Here is a 26,620-nt window from a genome sequence, read left to right as displayed (position 1 = left end):
GTAAAAAAAAACTGACCAAATACTGAGGTAAAAAAACCTGGCCAAATACTGAGGTAAAAAAATTGACCAAATACTGAGGTAAAAACTGACCATGTGAACGTGTACACACTATGACTTGGGGTGATTTGAGGGATTATTTGGAAATCTGTGGTCATCTGGATCTGAAGAGAAAGGAGTCAAATGAGCAAACCTGGCGCCATCTTCCCAGTTTTCTTATGCATTTAGCATTGTTTTATCTTCATTGTCCTCTGGCGAGGGCAGCGACGCTGCGGTTTATTGCCTGTTATCTGTCTTCCCAGACAGTGATTGGTTCCAGTGCTGTTCTTCCAGATTAGTTACTAACGTCAATAAATCGTATGGTTGTCCGTTTCGGTTTCCTTTTTTTTGTTTCTCAAGCGAGGGATTCGGAAGCATTTCTTAAGGAAGGCCCGAGTTTGGGCAAAATTGGCGATTGGGAAGAGACCTGAATGGGCCCATACACTACACCCAATTATACGGGGAGCCGGATGTCGGCGTGATCGTGCCGCGGGGATTCCTGTTTGCTCTATATCGTTGCATCTGACGGAGATATGAAGCCACAGGACTTTTACCAACTTTTTACCTTCATGTCTTCCATAATAAAAGACTATTTGCCTCCATGTGACCCCTTGGCTTGTTATGGGATGCCAGTGGCCAGAACATGCGAATGCTGTCTAACAGACTGGAGTATCAACATCACAGGTAATGGAGATTGGGAGACTGACGTGTGACAAAATGGCGGCCTACAGGGTTATATACTGAGCATTGTATTGGGGTGTTAGATCTGTGATCCTCCTCATCAATATTGCTTTACACCATGTAAAAAGAATCTGTTAGTAACATCAAACTAGGCATTTTAAATATAAATCCTTCGACGCCTTTATATCTTTTATCTGTTGCTGCATTTTAGAGTATATGCAAAAAAAGCGTTGAGTGCTCTGGGTGTGACTGAGCTCTTCCCGAGCCTCTGCCTAGAACTTATCTCCCTCCTGTCTCTTTGACTTGATTGATATCACGGAAATCAGACAGTGGGCTATCGTTCAAGGTGGCAGAGGCCCGGGGAGTGCTCCCTCCCTCATAGAGCACTTAATGCCTCCTGTGCATGGGAATTGAAACACTAATTTACTCAGGAATGCAGCAACAGATAGAGGATACAAAAGGTGTTGATGGATTTTTTATTTCAAAAATCTAAATGTCCATCTATGTGATTTGCAGGAGTATTGTTTATGACAGATTCTATCCCTCCAGTGATTTTTTTTTATTGCACAGCTGGAGTGGTGCTTTAGATCTAAGTCCTCTGCCCCTGTCTTATACTCACCTTGCGGCCTCTTCATCTTCTATCGCTGCGACTCCAGTTGGTCTACGGCAATTTGTGACCTGCCAGCAGCTCCAGTGTTTCATGGAGATGCTGGAGGTTACAACTCAATGCACCTCTATGAGAGCCTCGTCCTGGTCTTGTTCCGGTCTCGTTCTGGCCTTGTTCAGGCATCTTTCTGGCCTCGATATGGTCTAGTCCCGGCCTCTTTCTGGTCTTGTTTGGCCTCTTTCTGGCCTCTTTCCATCCTTGTTCTGACCTCTTTCCGACCTCATTCTGACCACATTCCAGCGTCATTCTGGTCTCATTCTGACCACATTCCAGCGTCTTTCTGGTCTCATTTTGGCCTCGTTCTGGTCTCGTTTTGGCCTTGTTCCGGCCGCGTTCTAGTATCATTCCAACCTCGTCCTGGCCTTGTTCTGGCTTGTCCTAGTCTTGTTCCTGTCTCTTTCTGGATTTTTTCTGGCCTTTTTCCGGCCTTGTTCTAGCCTCTTTCTGGTCTCGTTCTGACCTTATTCCAGCCTCATTCCGACTTTATTCTGGCCTCATTCCGGCATCGTCCTGGCCATGATCAGGCATCTTTCTGGCCTCGATGTGGCCTCGTCTTAGCCTCGCTCCGGCCTCTTTCTGGTCTTGGTCTGGCCTCTTTCTGTCCTCGTTCTGGCCTCTTTCCGACCTCGTTACAGCCTCATTCTGGTCTCGTTTTGGCCTCGTTCTGGCCGTGTTCTAGTATCGTTCCAACCTCGTAATGGCTTGTCCTGGTCTTGTTCCTGCCTCTTTCTGGCTTCTTTGTGGCCTTATTCTGACCTTGTTCTGGTCTCATTCTGGCCCTTTCTGGTTTCATTCTGGCTCTCATAGACTTGTATTGAGCCCTTGTGACATAATTTCTGACTTGCAGCCAGTCAGAAGGTACACCAACAAGATGGCGCTGTGGGACTGGACTGGTGCCGATAAAAGGTGAAGACGCCGGACAGTGGGTATATGACAGGGGGCAGGGGGCTTACATTTAAAGCATCACTCTAGTCTAAAAAATAAATAAATAATGCCGGAGCGGTGCTTTGGTTAGTTATTATGTGAATTTGCACCAATGCGAATATATCAGCGTAATATACTCTCAGCATTGTACATATTTTTTTTACATTTGAATTCCTTATATAACACCTGAAAAGCCCATACACAGATAACTACAGATGACTAAAAAAAGCTCATCCTGATGAAGAACCCACCTGGGTAACGCCATGAAGAGGCCTTCATGAGGGAAGGTCACAACGTGGGGTGGTATATTGTTCAGTAGCAGGACCCCTCTAGTCTTCATCCAAGGGGCCCTAACAGGCGTGACATTGACTTGGTCGTGTAACCAGTGGTCCGGCCATTTCTCCACCATTCATCTTTTTTACTCTACATGTCACTCTTTCCAGCTCTTCAGTGTGACTTGGACAAAAAAATATTTGGACAGCACCTAGCCAAGGAGGTCATCTTGAAGACGATGCAGAAAGAAAAACGTCTCAAACCGCTCGTCCTCTCTTTTCATGGACTCACCGGCAGTGGCAAGACTTATATGAGTCAGATCCTGGCCAAACATTTTAATCCAAGAGGCGCGGAAAGTCAATTTGTCCATAAAATTGTGGCATCGGTTAGTTTTCCGCATAAAAGTGACATTCAAACCTACAAGATAATGGAGAACTTGCAATGAAATTGAGCTACTGTGTTATCTAAATTGTGTTAATCCCCTCTGTTCAGTTTTTATAATGTATGTATGATCCTTCAGCAGAGGAACAGAGGACCACTGGATGCTTGACAGGGCTGAGGAGGCTCCATCGGTGGTCAGGAGATATTATGGAGAGTCATAGATGGAAGGAAATATGAGATCTAGTGAGTGATTCAGGGAGTGGACAGGGGAAGGTGGACCATGTGAGCCACCGCCTGAACAGTAATGACAGAGGATGGTTTCTCGTCAGCCCAAATGGTTAGATCTACACAATTTATGGAGACTGTAGGAATGTCAGTTGGAAACCAGTAATGAGTGAGCTTGAAGAGGTAATACCCAAGGAAGGCTTTAGTCAAGGCATGTAAAGACTGAATTAAGGTTTGGTTGCCTAGTAGGCCTCAGAAGTGGTCTGGAAATACAATGTTAGACTGTCGTAAGGGTGGCCAAGTTTGACCACTGGAAAGAGTTGGGGTCTTAGTGGAAGGCTGTCTACCATTCCCTTGAGGAGATGACTGGTGTAGTGGTCTGGACGTTGTGTGGTCAGATAGCCTGTTAGACTGACCTGTGAAAGGACAAGCCCTTGTGGACCTAACCCTTGACACAAAGGGAACTGTCTCGGAGTGTCAGAGAATGGTGACAAAAAGTTGAAACTCTACAAGTAACATTGAAATGAAGGGACAATAAGGGAAATAGACAAGGTTCTGAAGAGTTCGGTACAAAGAGGTAGACATTGAGGCAGGAACTAAAGAGCGGGAAAGATATTTAAAAAAAAAAAATAATAGTGTTGTGTTCATCTTAACGAATGATTACTAGACATGTGAACATAGCCTTAAACAACCACTAATTGGTTAACGTTTCTTGATCGGCAGTCACTTAAAGGGGTTATACACTACTTTAACATTGATGGCCTATCCTTGGGATAGGTCATCAATGTCTGATCGGCCAGGGTCCGACACCTGGCACCCCGCCAATAAGCTGCTCTTGGTGCCACGGAAATCCTCAGTTCCGGAGCTGCTCAGTCAACTGATAATGGCCGTGGCCAAGTACTGCACATCCGCCTCCTATTAGGCCACTATCAGAAGATGGGGCAGCTCTGGAATAGAGTGTTTTTGCCTACCTGCTGCCGGCACCGAGAACAGCTGATCGATGGGGTTGTCGGGTATCAGATCAGACATTGATGGCCTATCCTAAGGATCATCTAAAGATGATGACCTATTCTTGTCTTTACTCCCAGGACCAGCTGCATGCATGGATCCGAGGGAACGTATCGCGTTGCGAGCACTCTCTTTTCGTATTGGATGACATTGACAAGATGCATCCAGAACTCTTACACTCCCTAAAGCCGTATCTCGATTATCATGACAACATTGATGGCGTGTCCTACAAAAAAAGCATTTTCATCTTTATGAGGTAAGATTGTACTAGTAATTTACAGGTAGTCATCCTTTGTGAATGGGCTGGGAAATCTTGACTGCAACGAATTTGTGTAGAAGACCCAATGCTATTCTTATTATTTATTTTATGATGCTTGACGGGAGTGGTTTTGAGTAGAAGAGCCACCCTTAATGTCCGTTATTCTTCTTGTTATTCTTTCAGGCCTGGGCAGATAACAGTGAGCCTGGAAATTTTGGGTCCAAAACGTTTATGAGTGACCTCTAAGTAGAGTTCTGGTGGCTTCTCTGATGATCACTCAGTACTTACCTCTTTGGTGTCCTATCACTGTTCAAAGCACCAGATCGATGTCCTCCATGGACGTTTGTGGCCTACTGGAGTCCAATGGTCCTCTTTGGCAATAGAGGCAGCAATTGTAACCCATGGCCGGTAGCCCAAACCATGCCACTATATGTGGTGCTATATTGGGTGCTATCAGATAAGACTTAGAAAGCCATTTGGCTTGATGTTCTCATTAGACATTATGGACACATTAGGTTCTTGCTTGTAGACCGTTCTCCTCCGATGTTATAGATTTGGAATAATTGTATAGTTTTCTCTTTCCTTTGTATTATAGCAACACTGGAGCAAATATTATCTCGGATTTGGCTTTGGCGTTCCAGAAACAAGTTAATCAGAGGGAGGAGATCCGATTGTTTGACGTGCACAACAAATTGTCCAATTATTTGCTAACATCGATGAAAAGTGAGTCTGAAATAATGGGGAGACTATGAGCATCCGAAGCTAAACTGGAGAGTCTCCGCAGAATTTTTGTGGAAATGGATTCCTGATGTCTCTATTTTTGGGGGGCGCTTGAAACGGTGCTCCCAACTTGGGCATTTACAGCTTAAAAGGGTTGTCCACTACTCGGACAAAGGGGAAAACATACAGATTGAGAAGAGGCTATGTTCTGCCTTCGTCCACGTGTGAGCTGTGTGGACTCCGGCATACAGCTAACCTTCATCCACTGTTTCAATAAACAGACTGTGTTGCCTTTAAGTCTTTATTTATTAAATGATGATGGATAGGTAGATGATCATAAGAAATGGATGATTAATTGGTAAAAACTATAACAAAAGATACAAATCCAAATCAGTACAGGCATATCACAAATAACAGAATGACATACACAGTAGTACTGGTATTTACAGAATCTGCATAACATAGAGAGCAATGCATATGACTGAATACAACATTTACACTGCTGAAGCTGCCCTACACCTGCTCTGCATGTATCACGGCCTATGTAATCTGAGTAGAGCCACTGTTACTTCACAGTGCCTACATAACAACTGTACACATATTCTAACATAAATATGTAGTTTAGTACAGTGATTCCTACCGGGATCCACTAGTCAGGAGGAACGATTGAAGAAAAGGAACTGGAGCCAAACATAGCACCTCTGAATCCTATGGAGGCACCAAGACATCTGGTCTCCAACTCAGGAAGGGCAGGGAAAAGGAGCAGTCCAAGGAAGTATCTTTTCCTTAAAGCAACAGGCTCCAACCCACAGAAATACTGTAGAGATGTATGAGGAAAACATAAGAAAGCCAACAGTGACCTCTTGTGAGCAACAAACGATATTACCCTTATCCTATTTAATGAATAGGAGACAGAACACTCCCCGCTTGGCGTTAACCAATGCCACTATTGGACTCCTGAGGGGAGAACAACAACACAAGTTCAGTGACTGGTCTGGCGAACAGTTTGTTCTCTCTGAGCTTGCTCACTCTGACCTCTACCTTGCGTACTCTCCCATCCTTGCTGGGAAAGGGTTTGGTGACTAGGCCAAGTGGCCACTCATTTCGGTGTGATTGACTGTCCTTTACAAGTACCACATCGCCAAGTCTGATGTTTGGATGGTCTTTCTGCCATTTTGTTCTGGTTTGCAGAGTGGAGAGATATTGTTTCCTCCATCTGTCCCAAAAGGCATTGGACACGTTTTGTACTTGCCTCCATTGTCTTCTGTAGAGGTCTTTCTCGGTGAATTCTCCAGGTGGAGCTCCTGGGACACAGGTTTTCTGTGTAAGTAACATGACAGGAGTAAGAACTGTTGAGTCTCCAGAATCTCCAGAAAGAGCTGTCAATGGCCTAGCATTCATGATAGCTGTAACTTCGGCCAAGAACGTAGTCAAGCTTTCGTGGGTAAGTCTGGTGTTTGCTTGCAAGAGGATAGAATCTAGAATCTTGCGTGCAATTCCTATCATTCTTTCCCAGGTGCCTCCCATGTGCGAAGAGTGTGGCGGGTTGAAGGTCCAGGTGCATCCTTGCTCACCTAGGTACCTCTCTACATTTGTAATGTCTAGATTGGAAGGGATTTGGAGTTCTCTTGCTGCTCCAATAAAGTTCGTGCCTCTATCAGAACGAATGTGCTTCACGGGGCCTCTGATAGCGATGAAGCGTCGAAGTGCATTTATGAAACTTGAAGTGTCCATAGATTCTATTACTTCGATATGAACAGCTCTGACAGACAAACAGGTGAATAGAACTGCCCAACACTTTGCTTCGGCATGGACCTTCCTAGGGCGTCTTGTAGCTACGGACCAGGGGCCGAACACATCCAGTCCAACGTTGGTGAAGGGGGGTTCAGTACTGAGCCTGTCAGGTGGAAGATTGGCCATCTTCTGGTTTTGAAACATGCCACGAAGTTTGCGACACCTAACGCAGTTGAAGATGAGTTTGCTCACGCTTCTCTTCGCTCCGACTATCCATAGTCCAGCCGCTCGTAGACTCCCTTCGGTAAACAAACGACCTTGATGTCTCACCAAGATGTGATGATGTTGAATGAGCAAGGTTGTGACGTGATGACGTCCGGGAATTATTACCGGGTGTTTCTCTGAGACTTCTACCTTAGCTTCTTGAATACGGCCACCTATTCTCAGCAGCCCATCTTTGTCAATGAACGGGTCGAGTTTCCTCAACGCACTGTCTCTAGGAATGGGTAGTCCTTTGTCGAGATTGTCTATTTCCTTGTTGTAGGCTTCATTTTGTACAACATGGAGTATTGTAATCTTAGCTTTCTCTAGGTTGGGAGCAGTAAACGCATGCTTGCAGTGATGCCAACCTTTACTGCATCTCTGATTTGTTGGTAGTTCGGACTTGTAAAACTGAGTCACGTGTAGTAAAAAAGCGATGGCTCTAACAAGTGAGTTCCAGGTTGAGAATCTATAACGGAAAACAGTAGAGAGGGGTTTCACACCGCGCCAATGACCGACAACTCCTGAAATTTCAGATCAATGCTTCTTTATTAATAGAGATTTGATGTTCTTTGCCAGCTTGTCCTGATGAAGAGAGCTAAGACTCTTGAAACGCGTTGACTTGACCTGTGCGTGAAATAAAGAAGCATTGATCTGAAATTTCAGGAGTTGTCGGTCATTGGCGCGGTGTGAAACCCCTCTCTACTGTTTTCCGTTATCTGCCAACCGGGGACTGCTGCCGTGACCTGGAGTTACATGCTTGCATAGGAGTTGTGACTTTCACAACCTGATCTGGTGAGTAGGATTACTTATCTTAAGACCCCTTATATACCGGGGTAAGACCCTATTGCGCTTCTTTTTCCACAGAAATTATTTTGAGGTTGAGAATCTACTGAACCGATGAGATCCGAGGTGACGTCCTGAAACCACTGTATGAAGAGCTGACACTTGAGGACGAAGGTCTTCATCGACATCTGGATCCACCAGTTCGAATGTATCGGGCCTGCTGATGTAGGATGTTGTTCGGTACAGGAAGGCAGGGCCTGTGAACCATGTAGTGTCCTTAAGGTGACTTGGTGCACCGGATCTAGTCGCATGGTCGGCGGGATTGTGATGAGTAGATACGTAATGCCACTGATCAGGGCAAGTTGATCTTCTTATTCTCAATACCCGGTTGCTGACGTAGACATAGAAGCGTCGTGTTTCGTTGCAGATGTATCCTAGTACCACCTTGCTGTCAGTGTAGAACTCTGCATCTTTGATCTCCTGATTCATTCCATCTGAGATAAGTTCAGCCAGCTCTACTGCAAGGACGGCAGCACAGAGTTCCAGTCTAGGTATCGTGTGTTCACGGAGTGGCGCCAGTTTTGTCCGACTCATGACGAACCCAATATGGATCTGTTCATTCACATCGGTGGTTTTAAGGTATACTACTGCTGCGATTGCTTTGACTGATGCATCGCAGAAGATACAAAGTCTTTGAGATTTAACTTCTGTGGATGGCACAGGAGCGTATGGTCGGTTCACATGAAGATCGGTCAAGGCCTCGAGAGACTTCCTCCACTCTGCCCACAGGTCTGCTTTTTCTGCCGGAAGTGGATCATCCCAATCAGATGTCTCTTGGGTGAAGTCTCTTAGCATCATTTTACCTTGGACGGTAACTGGAGCTACGAATCCCAGAGGATCGTACAAACTATTCACAAAGGAAAGGACACCTCTACGTGTGAAGGATTTTTCTTCTTTGTTGATCTGAAAGGTGAAGGCATCTGTCTTCAAGTCCCAAAGTAGTCCTAGGATCCGTTGCATGGGAAGAGAGTCGATGCTCAGGTCTATGCCCTTCAGATCACTGGAATAGTCTTGAGAGGGAAAGGCTTCCATCAGTTCTCGGCTATTGGATGCAATCTTATGCAACCTTAAGTTGGACTGAGCGAGCATTTCTTGAGCTCTTTTTAGAAGACTGATTGCTGCCTCATTTGTGGGTGTGGATTTCAAGCAGTCGTCTACGTAGAAATCCTTTTCCACAAAGGATCTGACATCCGACCCGTACTTCTCTTCACCTTCTTTGGCGGAATTCCTGAGACCGTAGATAGCCACTGCGGGGGAAGGACTATTCCCGAAGATGTGTACCCTCATCCGGTACTCTATGATGTCTGTGAGGCAAATCCCGGGATATGAAGATGAATTATGACTCCAGTCATAATCCCTCATCACTCCCTGGCAGTGCCCCCTCCCTTCTTGTTCTCAGTGTTCCACTTACACCTCCATGGCCATGTCCTGTGATATGGAAATTAGGTGATGTGGGAACAATGGACACAGGATGACTCCCTGCCGTGACCCTGTAGTGGGGGCTGCTAGCTAGTTAGCAAGGCTATGGAAATAGCCAGACAGAACGACTCCAGTAAAAAATGGTTCATATCTCGCAAGCCATATTTCCGATAAATATGGCAACCATAAAAATGGTGTCTCCGCATGCGGACGATGCCGGCACACCCTTTTTATGGGAGCAGGACATTGGGAAATGCCCCAGGCGTGATATCAGCCAATGGGGAACTGGCAGACAGGTCATGAGTCCCCTCGTTCTGTAGCTAAATTCATAACTGTCACAATGAGAGCATTGGCGTCCGCCTACGACGCTCCCAGGCAAAGTTATGGCCCATATTCCATGTTGTGGATTGTCCATAACTCAAGCCAGGGGTGGAGCAGTGCTCCCTCTGAGGTCACGAAGGTAGGAGGGGACCTGGATTTGCCCAGGTTGATAACCCTACTTCGGCCATTTTCCAGTGTTCTTTCGCTGGGGGTCACGTGCAGGAAACATCTGTGGGAGTTCCTAGAAACCTGGTCTACAGCGCCCCCCTGTGGCCAGACGCACAAGGTAACTGATTGAATTGCATACCTGTTTGTAAAACATGCTTTATCTGTAACTGTACTCTGACATATGTATATTCTGTAGATTCCCTATTGTATATATTGTAGTTTCTAGTGTGCTTTAGGCTGATTAAATTATATAATTAATCTTGGGCTGTTCTGTTATCTCGATCTTGAATCCCACGTCTGTGTGTTCGGCTAATAGTTACCGTGAAGCGGTTGGTGGCAGCGAGTTGTGCCAAGGATTATTGTGGGGAGGCCAGTGAGATTCGGGAAGATATTATATATTCCGCCCGCGGAGGTCGGGGGAATATATACCCTACTCTCACCGGGGACCCTTCAATAATCGGCATAAGTAGTATAGCGGCCTCCTTGCTTATTGTCGGGCAATTCCATAATTGGCCTGACTATAAGAGGGGCGCTAGAGAGCGCGTCACGTGCTCTGTCTGTCGGTCGGGAGGTATAAAGGAGGGGTGACCCCCACTTGTTACCCCCCGATTGTGACGTACTGGTAGCCAGCGCGGGGGATTTCTGAGTGACCCCCCCGGTGGTTTGTGACATATTGGTGGCATAGCGGTGGGATCGAGATAATAGTGTGTGTGAGTGTGAGACCCATACTCCCAGACACTAAAGACTGCCTGCAGCAGCTGTGGCTGCTGGGGTCTTCAGACTAGCTCAACACTAGAGTGTCAGAGTGCAGATACTGTAAGGTGTGTGGAGGCATCAGGTGTCAGTTCTGTGTCAGTGACCAAAAGTCTGCAAGAATGGCTGATGGCACCAGGAGCAGAGCTATGCAACTGGCCAATGCCGAAGAGAGGGAGGACGGTGCTGTGGGCAGTAATGAGGAGGTTGCCCACGAGTCCTCCAGGAGCTCGACGCCAGGAAACCGTTCTGCAGAGGACAGCGCACAAGCTGGCAATTATGGACAAGATGAGGAGCAGCTCACCCAAGGGTCCTCAACGAGCCAGATGCCAGCCCTCCGCTCTGCAATGGACAGTGAATCACCAGGCTCCGCAGCGGGCCGCAGATCACCACGTGCCATTCCACCGAGCCTGGGAGGCTCGGATAGCCTTCTTCAAATGGCTATGGCCCTTCTCCAGGCTGGAGACCAGGAGGGCTACAAGGGACTCCTGGCAGAGCGCAGGGCAGAGCGGCAAGCAGCGCGTGAGGCTGAGGCTGCGGAGCGGCAGGCAGCGCGTGAAGAGCGCCAGGCAGAGCGTGAGGCTGCGGAGCGACGGCAACAGGCAGACCGGGACCACCAGCTGCAGCTAGCTCAGCTCCGGCCCTCATCAGCCACACGTGACCTTCAAGACACCAAACTTCCAAAGGTCCGTGTTGAGGACTTCCCAGTGCTGGAGAAGGATGGAGACTTGGACTCTTTCTTGACTGCTTTTGAACGGACTTGCTTGCAGCACCATCTGAACAAGGACCAGTGGGCCAAATACCTGACCCCCCATTTAAGGGGTAAGGCCCTGGATATCCTTGGGGACTTGCCTGCTGAGGCAGATCAGGGCTACGACACCATCAAGCGGGCCCTGATCCAACAGTACAACCTCACCCCGGAGTCCTACCGCAAGAAGTTCCGGAGCCTACAGAAGGGACCAAAGGACTCCTGGGCTGACCACAGGCGGGCACTTGCCCGAGCTGCCGACCACTGGACCCAAGGCCTGCAGCTTTCCACCGGACCAGAGATCCTGGACTTGGTCATCACGGAGCAACTCTTGTGGAACTGCCCTGAGGATCTCCGCCAGTTCATCCGAGACCAGAAGCCAAAGGGGTCCACGGCTACAGCTGCCCTGGCCGATGACTACACCAACAATCGGGCTCCTGAGGCCAGGAGAGCAGCCACCAGCAGCACCTGGAGAGGGGGTAAGATGAACTCTGCGACTGCCCCACCTGCCCCTAGACTGCAGGGGGTGTCCCCCTCAACTCCCCTCTCCAGGCCCGTGGCAGAGCCAAGACGGTGCCACCAGTGCAACCTACCTGGACACTTCAAGGCCATGTGCCCTCAGCGTCCCAAGGCCCCGGCTCCGTCCCTGTCCCAAGGGCCGCCCAAGGTGTATTGTGTGGGTGGGGGTGGTGGTAGGTCCCTGGACAGCTTCCAACCTGTCACCGTCGGCCGGTCTGTGACCATAGGACTGCGAGACAGCGCCTCGGAGGTGACTCTGGTGCGGCCTGAGATGGTGTCCCCCCAAGACTTGATCCCTGGAAAAACCCTCGCTGTCTCCGGGATTGGAGGCACTGACCCGGCGCTGCCTGTTGCTGACATTTATGTGGACTGGGGCGCAGGGCGAGGGGTGAGGGAGGTGGGGGTAACTGATCGGATCCCCGCAAACGTGCTACTTGGGACAGATTTGGGGCAGATAACCTCCCAGTTTGGGCCCCAACCAAGGGCTGAACCTTCAGCCAGTACTGACATGCCTCCGGACAATGTTAATGTGTTATCTATGAATGATGTAAGGGAGGAGGGAGTGAACTCTGATATTTCTGCTTGCATAGACACCATAGACACACACACAGCTGCAGCTGTGACAGGGGAGGGGGTCAGAGAAAGGTGTGACAATGCCTCTACAAGTAATCAGCCTGTGAGCTGGGATCTGTTGCCCTCTGCAGGGATAAGCAGAGAGCAGGGTGCTGCAGGGGGAGGACCAGTGTGTGGGGTGGGGGCTACCACAGCAAATGTGGGGTCCCCAGAGATTTCACAGCGGGGTTCTGTTGCTGCAGGAGGGGAACAGGCAGGTGAGATTGGGGCCGGTCCAGGAGCGGAAGTGCTCCCAGGTAAGATCTCGGTGCATGGTTCCCCCACAACCGGGGTGTCAGGAAGCCAGGTAGGTCTGCCTGAACCGGCGACTTGGTCAGGAACGGAGGAGGAGCAGGCACGACCCACGGTCGCAGCGGCTGTGGCCGCTGTCACCCGCAGTGGGAGTGCTGGAAGCCAAGGGGCCTCCCGGAGGTCCGATAGCTCTTCCCCTTCTGACCAAGTGGCAGCCGAGTCAGGTGGAGGCCAGGACACAGGTCCCGGGGTACTGACTGAAGATGTGACAGTCTCGTCGATTCTGGCCACATCTAGTCAGGGGTTTCAGGCAGCGTTAGAAGCTGACGACAGCCTGAAAGCTCTTAAGGAGCAGGCGGCACAGCCTCCCTCGGACTCGGACCCGGAGCGAGTGGTCTGGGACCAAGGACGGCTGTACCGGGCCACGGTCCAGCAGGGTTCACCGGAGGCGTGGCCCAGGGACCGACAGTTGGTGGTACCCTATCCGTTCCGGACGGAGTTGTTGCGGATCGCACATGAGATTCCGATGGCCGGACACCTAGGGATCGCTAAGACCAAGGCCAGGTTAAACCAGCATTTCTACTGGCCAAAAATGGGGGCCGATGTGGCTGCCTACTGCCGTTCGTGTGAAACCTGTCAGAGAGTGGGGAAGGCGGGGCCACGCCCCAAAGCCCCACTAGTATCTCTGCCAATCATCGATGAGCCTTTCAGGAGGGTGGCTGTGGATCTGGTCGGCCCGCTGGCCATCCCCAGCAGCTCCGGGAAACGCTTCATACTGACGGTAGTGGACTATGCCACCCGGTACCCAGAAGCAGTGGCCTTGTCGTCCATTCGGGCTGACAAGGTGGCCACCGCATTGCTGGAGATTTTCTCCCGAGTGGGTTTTCCCCAGGAAATGCTCACTGACCGGGGGACCCAATTCATGTCCCAGCTGATGGAGGCCCTCTGTAAGCAAGTCCAGGTGCGACATCTGGTGGCCAGCCCGTACCATCCACAGACTAATGGCCTGTGCGAGCGGTTCAATGGCACCTTAAAGCAGATGCTTAAGATGTTGGTCGACTCCCATGGGCGTGACTGGGAGCGGTATCTCCCACACCTGTTATTTGCTTACCGGGAGGTTCCACAGGCCTCAACAGGATTCTCACCGTTTGAGCTCCTGTACGGGCGACGTGTGCGGGGCCCCCTGGCTCTGGTGAAAGAGGCTTGGGAAGGGGATTTGGCCACCCCTGGAGTGTCGGTTATCGAGTATGTCATGCGCTTCCGGGACAAAATGCAGGCCTTGACGCAACTGGTACACGACAATATGGCTCAAGCCCAGGCCGATCAGAAGCGTTGGTACGACCAGAACGCTTGTGAGAGGACCTACCAAGTGGGTCAAAAGGTGTGGGTACTGGTCCCCGTACCACAGGACAAGCTTCAGGCAGCCTGGGAAGGCCCATACCTCGTGTACCAGCAGCTCAACCCTGTAACGTACCTGGTCACCCTGGACCCTGCCCGTGGAAGGCGGAAGCCCTTCCATGTGAACATGATGAAGGCACATCATGAGCGGGAGGCATGTGCGCTCCCCGTGTGCAACCTGCCCGAGGAGGGAGAAGCGGAAACCCTCTTGGATATGCTAGCCCAGGTTAGGGCAGGCGGATCCATTGAGGATGTGGAGGTTGGCCACCAGCTCTTGGAAGACCAACGGTCCCAGCTGTGGGCCACCCTCCTCCCCTTCCGGGGGTTGTTTACCAACCAGCCCGGAAGGACTGACTTGGCTGTCCATCACGTGGACACTGGGGATCATCCCCCGATCCGGCGTTCAGCATATCGGGTCTCCCTGGAGGTGCAGCAACACATGCGCCAGGAGATTGACGAGATGCTGAAGCTGGGGGTGATCCAGGCATCCAACAGCGCTTGGGCCTCGCCTGTAGTCCTCGTCCCTAAGAAGGACCGAACCACTCGGTTCTGCGTGGACTACAGGGGGCTCAATGCGGTCACGGTCGCCGATGCGTACCCAATGCCACGCATCGATGACCTGCTCGATCAGTTGGCCGGGGCTCAGTACCTGACCATCATGGATCTGAGCCGGGGATATTGGCAGATCCCCCTGACTCGCAAGGCCAGGGAACGCTCTGCCTTTATTACCCCATTTGGACTGTACGAGTCCACGGTGATGCCATTCGGGATGAGGAATGCCCCTGCCACTTTCCAGCGGATGGTCAACACCCTGCTCAAGGGACTTGAAGGGTACGCGGCCGCGTACCTGGATGACATTGCCGTCTTCAGTCCCACCTGGGAGGACCACCTAGAGCATCTAGCACAGGTGCTCAGGCGGATCCACCGGGCAGGTTTGACCATCAAGCCGGGAAAGTGTCAGCTGGCCATGAGCGAGGTCCAGTACCTCGGTCACCGGGTAGGTGGGAGAACACTGAAGCCCGAGCCTGAGAAAGTGGAAGCCATCGCATCCTGGCCCACCCCCAGGACCAAGAAGCAGGTGATGTCCTTCTTGGGGACCGCTGGGTACTATAGGAGGTTTGTTCCATGCTATAGTAGCCTGGCAAAGCCCTTGACGGACCTCACCAAGAAGAAGCTGCCCTCTGCAGTCGATTGGACAATGGACTGCGAGACAGCCTTCCGGGCCCTAAAGGACGCCCTGTCCAGCCCGCCCGTGCTACAGGCAGCCGACTTCACGCGACCGTTTGTAGTACAGACCGACGCCAGTGACTTCGGCCTCGGTGCGGTGCTCAGCCAGGTGGACTCTGCGAGCCAAGAGCACCCAGTCTTGTACCTGAGCAGGAAGCTGTTACCAAGGGAAGTTGCCTATTCCACGATGGAGAAGGAGTGCCTGGCCATAGTGTGGGCCCTGCAGTGTCTGCAACCCTATCTATACGGGCGCCACTTCATCGTGGAGACGGACCACAATCCCCTCAGCTGGTTGCACACCGTCTCTGGGACGAATGGGCGATTGTTGCGATGGAGCCTTGCGCTCCAGCAATACAACTTCACCATTCGCCACAAAAGGGGCCGTGACCACGGTAACGCAGACGGGCTGTCCCGACAAGGAGAGGTCGCGGACGGGCGCACGGGGGAACACCGGAGTGTGCTGCCCCCTAGCGCCCTCAAAAGGGGGGAGGTGTGAGGCAAATCCCGGGATATGAAGATGAATTATGACTCCAGTCATAATCCCTCATCACTCCCTGGCAGTGCCCCCTCCCTTCTTGTTCTCAGTGTTCCACTTACACCTCCATGGCCATGTCCTGTGATATGGAAATTAGGTGATGTGGGAACAATGGACACAGGATGACTCCCTGCCGTGACCCTGTAGTGGGGGCTGCTAGCTAGTTAGCAAGGCTATGGAAATAGCCAGACAGAACGACTCCAGTAAAAAATGGTTCATATCTCGCAAGCCATATTTCCGATAAATATGGCAACCATAAAAATGGTGTCTCCGCATGCGCACGATGCCGGCACACCCTTTTTATGGGAGCAGGACATTGGGAAATGCCCCAGGCGTGATATCAGCCAATGGGGAACTGGCAGACAGGTCATGAGTCCCCTCGTTCTGTAGCTAAATTCATAACTGTCACAATGAGAGCATTGGCGTCCGCCTACGACGCTCCCAGGCAAAGTTATGGCCCATATTCCATGTTGTGGATTGTCCATAACTCAAGCCAGGGGTGGAGCAGTGCTCCCTCTGAGGTCACGAAGGTAGGAGGGGACCTGGATTTGCCCAGGTTGATAACCCTACTTCGGCCATTTTCCAGTGTTCTTTCGCTGGGGGTCACGTGCAGGAAACATCTGTGGGAGTTCCTAGAAACCTGGTCTACAGCGCCCCCCTGTGGCCAGATGCACAAGGTAACTGATTGAATTGCATACCTGTTTGTAAAACATGCTTTATCTGTAACTGTACTCTGACATATGTATATTCTGTAGATTCCCTATTGTATATATTGTAGTTTCTAGTGTGCTTTAGGCTGATTAAATTATATAATTAATCTTGGGCTGTTCTGTTATCTCGATCTTGAATCCCACGTCTGTGTGTTCGGCTAATAGTTACCGTGAAGCGGTTGGTGGCAGCGAGTTGTGCCAAGGATTATTGTGGGGAGGCCAGTGAGATTCGGGAAGATATTATATATTCCGCCCGCGGAGGTCGGGGGAATATATACCCTACTCTCACCGGGGACCCTTCAATAATCGGCATAAGTAGTATAGCGGCCTCCTTGCTTATTGTCGGGCAATTCCATAATTGGCCTGACTATAAGAGGGGCGCTAGAGAGCGCGTCACGTGCTCTGTCTGTCGGTCGGGAGGTATAAAGGAGGGGTGACCCCCACTTGTTACCCCCCGATTGTGACGTACTGGTAGCCAGCGCGGGGGATTTCTGAGTGACCCCCCCGGTGGTTTGTGACAATGTCTTTATCTGGGTCGTTGTCACGGTACCAGAAGAACCTCAGGTAGTTTCTGTGTTCCTTTTTGACGAGAAAGCAGTGAAACATCTGTTGGATGTCAGCCATAAATGCCACTGTATCTCTGTGGAAACAGAGTAGAACTTCCAGGAGTCTGTTGTTGAGGTCTGGGCCAGATAGTAGGACATCATTCAACGAGACGTCTTCGCACTTGGCACTTGAGTCGAACACCACTCTTATTTGGCCTGGCTTTTTAGGATGGTACACTACGAAGATGGGTAAGTACCAGTGTTCTTCAGAGTCTCGTAGTGTAGGTGCGATCTCTGCATGGTTATTTCGGAATATCTTCTCCATGAAGGTAAAGAAATGTTCTCTCATCTCGGGAGACTTCTTGAGCTTGTGTCTGAGGGAGATAAATCGACTGTAGACCTGTTCCCTGTTGTTGGGTAGGCATTGTCTCCGTGGTCGGAATGGTAAGGGTGCCACCCAGCTGTTCGACTTGTCTTTGGTTATTTCTTGGTCCATGATGTCCAAGAACATCCTGTCTTCTATAGACATTGCCGTTTTGTTGTCCTCTTTGGTCCTGTGGAAGACTGTACAGCCTATGTGGTCTTGTTCGCCCTCACAAGCGTGGTCTTCGTTGGAAGGAACTGCGAAAAGACATGGCAGAGGAGTACTGCTTGGTAATTCCTTTACCAACAGACTGTTGTGACATGGTCGGAAGAAAGACGGACGTCCATTTTCTAGTGTGTTGGTGAGCATACTGTTGACTGAGGCTGGCTTGTGTGCTACTCCTAGACAGACATCTCCTATTACGACCCATCCTAGGTCCAGTCTCTGCGCATATGGAGCGTTCTGGAAGCCGTTAATGGACTCTCTAGCCTTATGCACGCGTAGCATGTCTCTTCCAAGGAGTAAGGCTATTGGAGCCTCTGAGTCCAGTTCTGGAATCAGGTGAGCTATACGCTTCAGATGGGGGTGATGAGCTGCTACCTCTGGTGAAGGTATCTCAGACCTATTGTCAGGAATCTGGTTGCACTCCAGTATGGTAGGTAATGATAGGCAGGTCTGGCCATCTATGGATTCCACCTTGTACCCGCTTGCCTTCCTCCCCGCCGTCTCAACAGTACCTGAACATGTCTTCAAGGAGTAGGGAGAACCGGGGCCTGCAATGTTGAAACTGCTGAAGAAGATGGACTTGGCAAGAGACCTGTTGCTCTGATCGTCCAAGATCGCATAGATCTTAATTGCTTTGTCCCTGCGGCCTGCTGGGTAAACTCTGACAAGGCAGATTTTCGAACAGGACCTTCCTCCTGTGAGTCCTTTACAGATCTCCGTACATTGAGAGGTAACCACCGTGGTGTCTTCATCAGTGGTCTTCTGTTTTCCATCGTGTTCTTCTGCTTGCGGCAACACTCGTGTAGGTGGTCCAGGGTGTAAGGCTGTATTGTGATCCGTGCTGTCACATTCTGCACATTTCACGCTAGCTTCGCAGTTCCTGGCCATGTGCGATGTTGCAGCACAGCATTTGAAGCAGATGTTGTGTTCCTTGAGGAAGCCTTTGCGATCCTCTAGAGACTTCTCCCTGAAGGCTCTGCATTTTAGTAGAGGATGTGGTTTCCGGTGTAGAGGACACTGTTTACTGATATCCTGGGGTTTGTTCTCTTCTGGAGGATGCTTACTCTCTTTGTGAGCAGGACCTGAGGAGACAATGTTAGTTTTGTGGACTGCCACGGGTGTCCTACTGGGTTTGACACCGGGGGCGGTGGTACATGACAGAGTAAAATCAAAACTAGGGTCATTTCTGATTTTAGCTTGCTGAGCTACAAAATCTACAAATACGGCAAAAGGAGGGAATGGCGCGTTATGTGTTTGCTTATACCGTGAACCGTGTGAGACCCACTTTTCTTGTAGATTGTAAGGAAGTTTTTGCACTATCGGATTGACACCCATAGCGGTATCCAAGAATGCCAATCCGGGCAAATCTCCTTCCTCTTGGGCAACCTGTAACTCTACTAAGAGATCGCTTAGCTCTCTTAGCCTTTGAAAGCCTTTGGGTCCTATCTTAGGGAAGTCATCAATTCTTTTAAACAGAGCATTTTCAATAACTTCTATGGACCCATAGCATTCATCAAGTCTCTTCCACGCCAAGTGTAGACCTTTGGGTGGGTTTTTAATGTTAATGTCTCTTAGTCTTTTGGCATGTTCTACCGATTCACTACCAAGCCATTTTACCAGGAGGTCTAACTCCTCACTACAAGAAAGGTCCAAACCTCTTATGGTGTTCTGGAACGAGGCTCGCCACGACCTATAATTCTCGGCACGATCATTGAACTTTACAAGTCCTTTTGGGACCAGATCTCGACGAGCAAAGAACTTTGCAAAGTCCATGGTGGCTTGGTCAGTGCTGGTGCGAGCCGGTGTATGGTCGCGTCTATTGTGTGGTGTATCACCATACCTGTAGGGTGTTTCCGCCTTCGGAAAGTCAGCATAGTACCTCCCCGGAGAGGAAGGTGTCTCTTTGTGGTAAGATGGTGGTTGTACCTTCCGCCCTGTGGAATAGTAGTTTTGGTGAACCTCCTCGTGCTGTACACTCTCTTGCTTGAAGCGGTGTAATTCAAGGATGGATGGCTGGCCGTCTGCGTAGTCTGTTTGGTGAAGCACATCTGAGCTGTCATCTATCCTGGAGTATTGGTAGATGTATTCTGTGACGCGCTGTGCTGGATCCTGCTGGTTTAGGTCCGGCCCAAGAACATTGCTACGTCTTCCTTCGGGTTGCTCTGCCGCTTCCAGGAACTCGGCCTTGGCTATTGCGGCCGCTGTCTCCTTTTCTACGGCAAGTCTTTCTAAAGTCAGTTGCAGACGTGCATTCTCTGCTTCTTGTTCTGATTGCAGACGTGCACTCTCTGTCTGCTTTAGTTTGAGTTGCATTTCCCGTTCAGCGAAGGAGGACCTCACTTTAGCTGCTTCGGCCTCAGCGCGGGCGACGGCAGCAAGCTCCCTAATTGAGGATTTAGTAGAGCTTGCCCGTGACCTTGTCTTCAGGGAAGACGCTCGGCTGACAGACATTGTGCACTTGGCTGCAGACTACTTTAGCAGGAAACAGAGTCTATTTGCGGACGGCCTTCCACGTGGTGGAGAGTGGAATGGTGGTTTCTGGCGTACTGCGGTCTAGTCACTGCGGCTGTATGGTGGCTGCTGCGACATCCATATGCGGTACAGCGTGGATGTTAGCGGTCCCGTACTACAGCCTGCGACCGGCTATCTTTACTGGAGCTGGACTGCGCTCTTGTTCTATGTAGCTGTACGGCGGCTGCTGTAATACCCGTGTGCCGTGTAGCGTGGGTGTTAGCTGTCCCGTACAGTTCGTACAATCGCTGCCTGCGACCAGCAGCCCGTTTTTACTGTTCTGCCTTCGTCCACGTGTGAGCTGTGTGGACTCCGGCATACAGCTAACCTTCATCCACTGTTTCAATAAACAGACTGTGTTGCCTTTAAGTCTTTATTTATTAAATGATGATGGATAGGTGGATGATCATAAGAAATGGATGATTGATTGGTAAAAACTATAACAAAAGATACAAATCCATATCAGTACAGGCATATCACAAATAACAGAATGACATACATAGTAGTACTGGTATTTACAGAATCTGCATAACACAGAGAGCAATGCATATGACTGAATACAACATTTACACTGCTGATGCTGCCCTACACCTGCTCTGCATGTATCACAGCCTATGTAATCTGAGTAGAGCCACCGCCACTTCACAGTGCCTACATAACAACTGTACACATATTCCAACACAAATATGTAGTCTAGTACAATGATTCCTACCGGGATCCACTAGTCAGGAGGAACGATTGAAGAAAAGGAACTGGAGCCGGCTATAGCACCTCTGAATCCTATGGAGGCACCAAGACATCTGCGTCTCCAACTCAGGAAGGGAAGGGAAAAGGGGCAGTCCAAGGAAGTATCTTTTCCTTAAAGCAACAGGCTCCAACCCACAGAAATATTGTGGAGATGTATGAGAAAAACATAAGAAAGCCAACAGTGACCTCTTGTGGGCAACAAACGATATTACCCTTATCCTATTTAATGAATAGGAGACAGAACAGGCTACATAAATTAGTTACTTGCATTTTTGTCTACATCACTTGGCTGGAACTGTAAAAATATGCAACGACTAAAACTCACCATAAACCCATAACCTTAGTAGAGAGAATAAGCCGTAAATGTCGAGTATGGAGAGCAATGCTCTGCATGGACAACTCTTTCTATACATTTCAATGCCATCATGTCTCGGTCCTAGGACTTGATCTTGGTGACCCCCTGCTGTGTGGTCAGTTTCTTTTCCTGCTGAGCTACAGCCTGGTCGATCTTTGTCCAACTGCTGATGGTTCTTTTAACTTTGCTTTTCTTCCCAAGCTTTGCTGCTAGTCAGATGTTCTTACTTTCTTATTTTGTCTCTGTCCTATCACATCCTGAGTAGGTCTGTTTATACCCACCTTGCACAAGCCTTCTCTGCTGGCTATAATTTTAGGTGAATTTTTACTAAGGAGTTCCAGCCCTGCTGCTAAGAGAGTTAGTGTTGTATTTCTCTTTGTTTTCTCATTTGCCTTTCCTACACCTTTCTGCTGTTCTCGGTTAGGTTGGTAGGACGTGTCCCCTTGCTTGCATTTATTATTCCCCTTTCCCCTTATGCACAAGCTTTATGTTTGTTCACCTCGCGTTACATTGATGTCTCATTTATCTTTACCTTTTTCCCTTGCCTCGCTGCTAATCAGGTGTTTCTCATTTTCTTAATTTGTCTTTGTCCTATCACATCTAGGGTGGGGCTATTTATACTGTCCTTTCACCAGCCTTCTCTGCTTGCTATATTTTTAAGGTGGATTTCTGCTAAGGAGTTCCAGCCCTGCTGCTAAGGGATTTTGCATAGTAGGCAGAGACTATTGTTGTATTTCTCTTTGTTTTCTCATTTGCCTTTCCTGCACCTTTCTTCTGTTCTTGGTTAGGTTGGTAGGAAATTTTCCTTTCCTTGCATTTATTATTCCCCTTTTTCCCTTGCTCACCTTCAGTTACACTGATGGTACATTTATCTTTGTCTTTATTTTCCCTTGCCTGGTTGCTAGTCAGTTGTTTCTTCTTTTCCTATTTTGTCTTTGTCCTATCACATCCCAGGTGGGGCTATTTATACTCTCCCTTCACCAGCCTTCTCTGCTGGCTATATTTTCTATGTGGATATCTGCTAAGGACTTCCAGCCCTGCTACTAAGGGATTTTGCCTATTAGGCTGAAACCAATGTTGTTATTTCCCTTTGTTTTCTCATTTGCCTTACCTACACCTGTCTTATGTTCTCTGTTAGGTTGGTAGGAGGTTTCCCTTGCTTGTATTTATTATTCTCATCTTTCCTCTTTTGCATGTGTTTTTAGTTTGCTCATCTTGGGTGTCTGCCTATTGCACACTTTCCTTATTAGTTGTGCAAACCGACCTCCCCTTTGGTTCATCAGCAGGAATGAGAAACAGCTCGATAGCCTTTTAGGGAGACAGGTCCAAGCTGTGGTTTTTAGTTGTGTGGCTAGGGGTATTCTAGTCTGTACAGGAACCTGTAGGATGTGGGTGTGTATACAGTGGTAGGCCTTAGATCTCCCTTTATCAGTGTTTGAGTTTACACGTGCATAACAACCATAACTATAATGAGAAGACATGGACTGCGCATTCAAAACTCAGACATTCATCTAATGTGGATGAGCAAAAGTAAACTCATGAAACATGACTCCTGGTATACATGAGTCAACTCTACACGGGTCAGGAAGAAAAAAAGCCTACCACACTGGCCGCACCCACACCCAATTGGTTCCCTAGCCGTACAGCTAAAAACCACAGCTCAGACCTGGCTCCCTGAAAGGCCATCAAGCTGTTTCTTGTTCCTCCTAAGGAACCAAAGGGGAGGTTGCTACAACAAACTAACCAAGATAAGAAAAGTGTGCAAGGTTAGAGATAAATCGAACGTGAGCAAGCTTAAAGCACGTGCACAAGGGGAAAGGGAAAATAATGAAATGAATGAAAGCAAGGAAAACATCCCACCAACCTGAGGACAGAAGAAAGGTGTTCGGAAGGTAAATGAGAAAACTAGTCTTTGCCTAGCAGGCAAAATACCTAAGTTGCAGAGCTGGAACTTCTTCCACCTAAACAAAATATAGCCAGGAGAGAAAGCTGGGTATAAAAAGCCCCACCCGGGATGTGATAGGACAGAGAAAAACTAAGAAAGTAAGAAACACCTGACTAGCAGCAAAGCAAGGGAAGAAAAGCAAAAGTAAGAGAACCATCAGCACTTAGACAGAGACCGACCAGGTTGTGGTTCAGCGGAGAAGGAAACCGGCACCGCAGCAAAGGGTCACCGGGTCGAGTACCGAAACCGAGGGATGACAACTTATTTTAGGCAAGTTCATGACTCTCATAGGCTGTTTCTATCCATAGGTGAATATTACAACTGCGACCTGATAAAGAACAGCGTTATTGACATCTTTGTCCCTTTTCTGCCTTTGGAATTGGAGCATGTGAAGATGTGCATTAGGGCAGAGCTTAAGCGGCAAGGAAGGAAAGAAGATAAAAAGTTTGTCTCCCGGATTTCCAAAAGGCATGGATTACTACCCTAAGGGGGAAGATGTTTTTTCCCAAAATGGCTGCAAAAACGTGCAGATACGAGTGAATTTAGAATGAACTGCCAACAATCAATCCACAAACTACTTTTTTTTCTGAATCAGCCACAAAAATTTTGGTAATTCGTATAGCAACTGTATACTTAAAACTAGCCTCTGCTGGTTCCAGCCACAGGGCAGTTGTTGGCCGGTGATTTACGTTGAGGGCAAGCCAAGCTGGTGCCAGAAAGATGGGGACAAAGAGAGGAGAATCAGAGGCCAGTGACGTGGCCAAGGGGCGAGGCCGAGACGTGAGGCAGAAGCAGTGTCATATATTACAAGGCCAAATTGAAAAAGGTATCCAAAGGTTTAATCAGCAGAGCAGTGGGTTAAAGAGACGGGTGAGAACACAGAACAGGAGTCCAATATAAAGCACAGCAGACGGAAACGGAACTGTCACGATTCCTCTGTGCAGAGCATCTTGCACACAGGTGATGCTCTGCTGCGCTTTCCTGAACTACAGGGCTGGCAGTGACATGATTCCTCTGTGCAGAGCATCTTGCACATTTGGAGATGCTCCGCTGTGTTTTCCTGAGCACTGAGCTGGCAGGCTGTTTGACAGCACAGGGTTCCATGCAGGTTCTGGGAGGTGCTGATTATTCAGGTGTTCCATCCTCCTGGTAATTTCTCTGCTTCCTTACTGAGCATGCTCTCTAAGAACCACGCCAGTCGTACATTCTGGTTCTGTAGTTGTGCTGTTGGCCTGTATTTGTGCATGTGTTCTGATCTTAGTTTCTTGACCCCGGACCGTTATTTGACTCCCCTCTGCCCACTCCCTGTTCTTAGTGTGTATACAAAAAGTATCTGCGCCGTACAAATATACACCCCACATAAAGAGTTCCAAAATGCTGCAAGCGATAACAATCAGCAGGAGTGATTGTTATCGCTTGCAGCATTTTGGAGCACTCCCTATTCTTGTTGTGACCTCCTGGCTTTGGACCTCGGAGCGTTACCTGACCACGTCTCTGTCTGCTCCCTAAATCTAATACGTACCTTCCAGGATTTTTGACCCTCGGATTGTGACCTGATTACACTTCTGTGTACTCTGTGTCCATATGTGTCCTCCTGTTACCTGACCATGTCTCTGTCTGCTCCCTGAATCTAATACATACCCTCCTGGAATTATGACCCTCAGATAGTGAGCTGACTACACTTCTGTGTACTCTGTGTCCATACGTGTCCTCCTGTTACCTGACCACGTCTCTGTCTGCTCCCTGAATCTAATACGTACCTTCCTGGAATTTTCACCCTCGGATCGTGACCTGATTACACTTCTGTGTACTCTGTGTCCATATGTGTCCTCCTGTTACCTGACCACGTCTCTGTCTGCTCCCTGAATCTAATACATACCCTCCTGGAATTATGACCCTCAGATAGTGAGCTGACTACACTTCTGTGTACTCCGTGTCCATACATGTCCTCCTGTTACCTGACCACGTCTCTGTCTGCTCCCTGAATCTAATACGTACCTTCCTGGAATTTTCACCCTCGGATCGTGACCTGACTACACTTTTGTGCACTCTGTGTCCATACGTGTCCTCCTGTTACCTGACCACGTCTCTGTCTGCTCCCTGGATCTAATACGTACCTTCCTGGAATTTTCACCCTCGGATCGTGACCTGATTACACTTCTGTGCACTCTGTGTCAATATGTGTCCTCCTGTTACCTGACCACGTCTCTGTCTGCTCCCTGAATCTAATACGTACCTTCCTGGAATTTTCACCCTCGGATCGTGACCTGATTACACTTCTGTGTACTCTGTGTCAATATGTGTCCTCCTGTTACCTGACCACGTCTCTGTCTGCTCCCTAAATCTAATACATACCCTCCTGGAATTCTGACCCTCGGATCGTGACCTGATTACACTTCTGTGTACTCCGTGTCCATACGTGTCCTCTTGTTACCTGACCACATCTCTGTCTGCTCCCTAAATCTAATACATACCCTCCTGGAATTCTGACTCTCGGATTGTCACCTGACTACGCTTCTGTGTACTCCGTGTCATTATGTGTTTTGTTACCTGACCCCGGCTTTCCTGACTTCTCTGCCGTCTATACCATTCGTAAGTAGTGGCTTGCATTACAGGAACATTGCAATAGTTGACAAAGGACAGGTGTCACATGGGGATTTAAACAGCCGCGCACTGTGCTCCCCCTAATGGCCACTGAACCCGGTCTGACATTAGTCCATTGACCACCTCCAGCAATTTTCCAATCAGCGGGACATAATGAATGATATATATAATGACCATATCATTAACTAAATGACTTGTTTTTGAAAAACATATCACTGGAAAACCCCTTTAAGGAACCAGTCAATTTTCAATTACAAAAATTCTGATTTAGATCTGTGGATCCCTTAATAGAATTCAGAATAAAATGTAAAACTGCAATTTGTACTAATAAAGTGTATATAGAAAAGCTTGCACTTGTCACTTTGTATTGTGGCCAATTAGTTCTATGTTCTATTTGATAGATCAATTTTCCCTCTACAGCCTCTGTATTTAGATTTAGGGTGCAAAGTTGTCATTTGACCCCAAATTTGCTCAAGATTTCCAGGCGTTGTCCTGCAACACTTAGATTGTATTTAATAGGTAATAAAAGTATTTACTGTATCCAATAGGTCAGGAGTCGGGGTGTACATAGAAATCATGGTGCCCCATTGCAGAATTTCTAATAGCCCCCCAAAAAACATCGGGCCTAAATACAATATAATGGCCCC

At 48.8% G+C, this 26,620-nt stretch overlaps 1 protein-coding gene across 1 annotated transcript; it reads left to right on the top strand.

Annotated features, from left to right (window-relative positions):
* The first annotated feature begins 569 nt into the window (after nucleotides 1-569).
* LOC142251691 (torsin-1A-like) lies at nucleotides 570-23,856 on the top strand. Its single transcript, XM_075324729.1, has 5 exons — nucleotides 570-720; nucleotides 2,752-3,003; nucleotides 4,274-4,451; nucleotides 5,050-5,177; nucleotides 23,678-23,856. Exons 1-5 carry the CDS (start codon nucleotides 570-572, stop codon nucleotides 23,854-23,856), a joined length of 888 nt encoding a protein of 295 aa, XP_075180844.1.
* Nucleotides 23,857-26,620: the final 2,764 nt, after the last annotated feature.

The sequence above is a fragment of the Anomaloglossus baeobatrachus genome, chromosome 9, assembly GCF_048569485.1.
Source record: "Anomaloglossus baeobatrachus isolate aAnoBae1 chromosome 9, aAnoBae1.hap1, whole genome shotgun sequence".
Classification (NCBI taxonomy): Eukaryota; Metazoa; Chordata; class Amphibia; order Anura; family Aromobatidae; genus Anomaloglossus; species Anomaloglossus baeobatrachus.
This window is presented reverse-complemented; position numbering and strand designations above follow the sequence as displayed.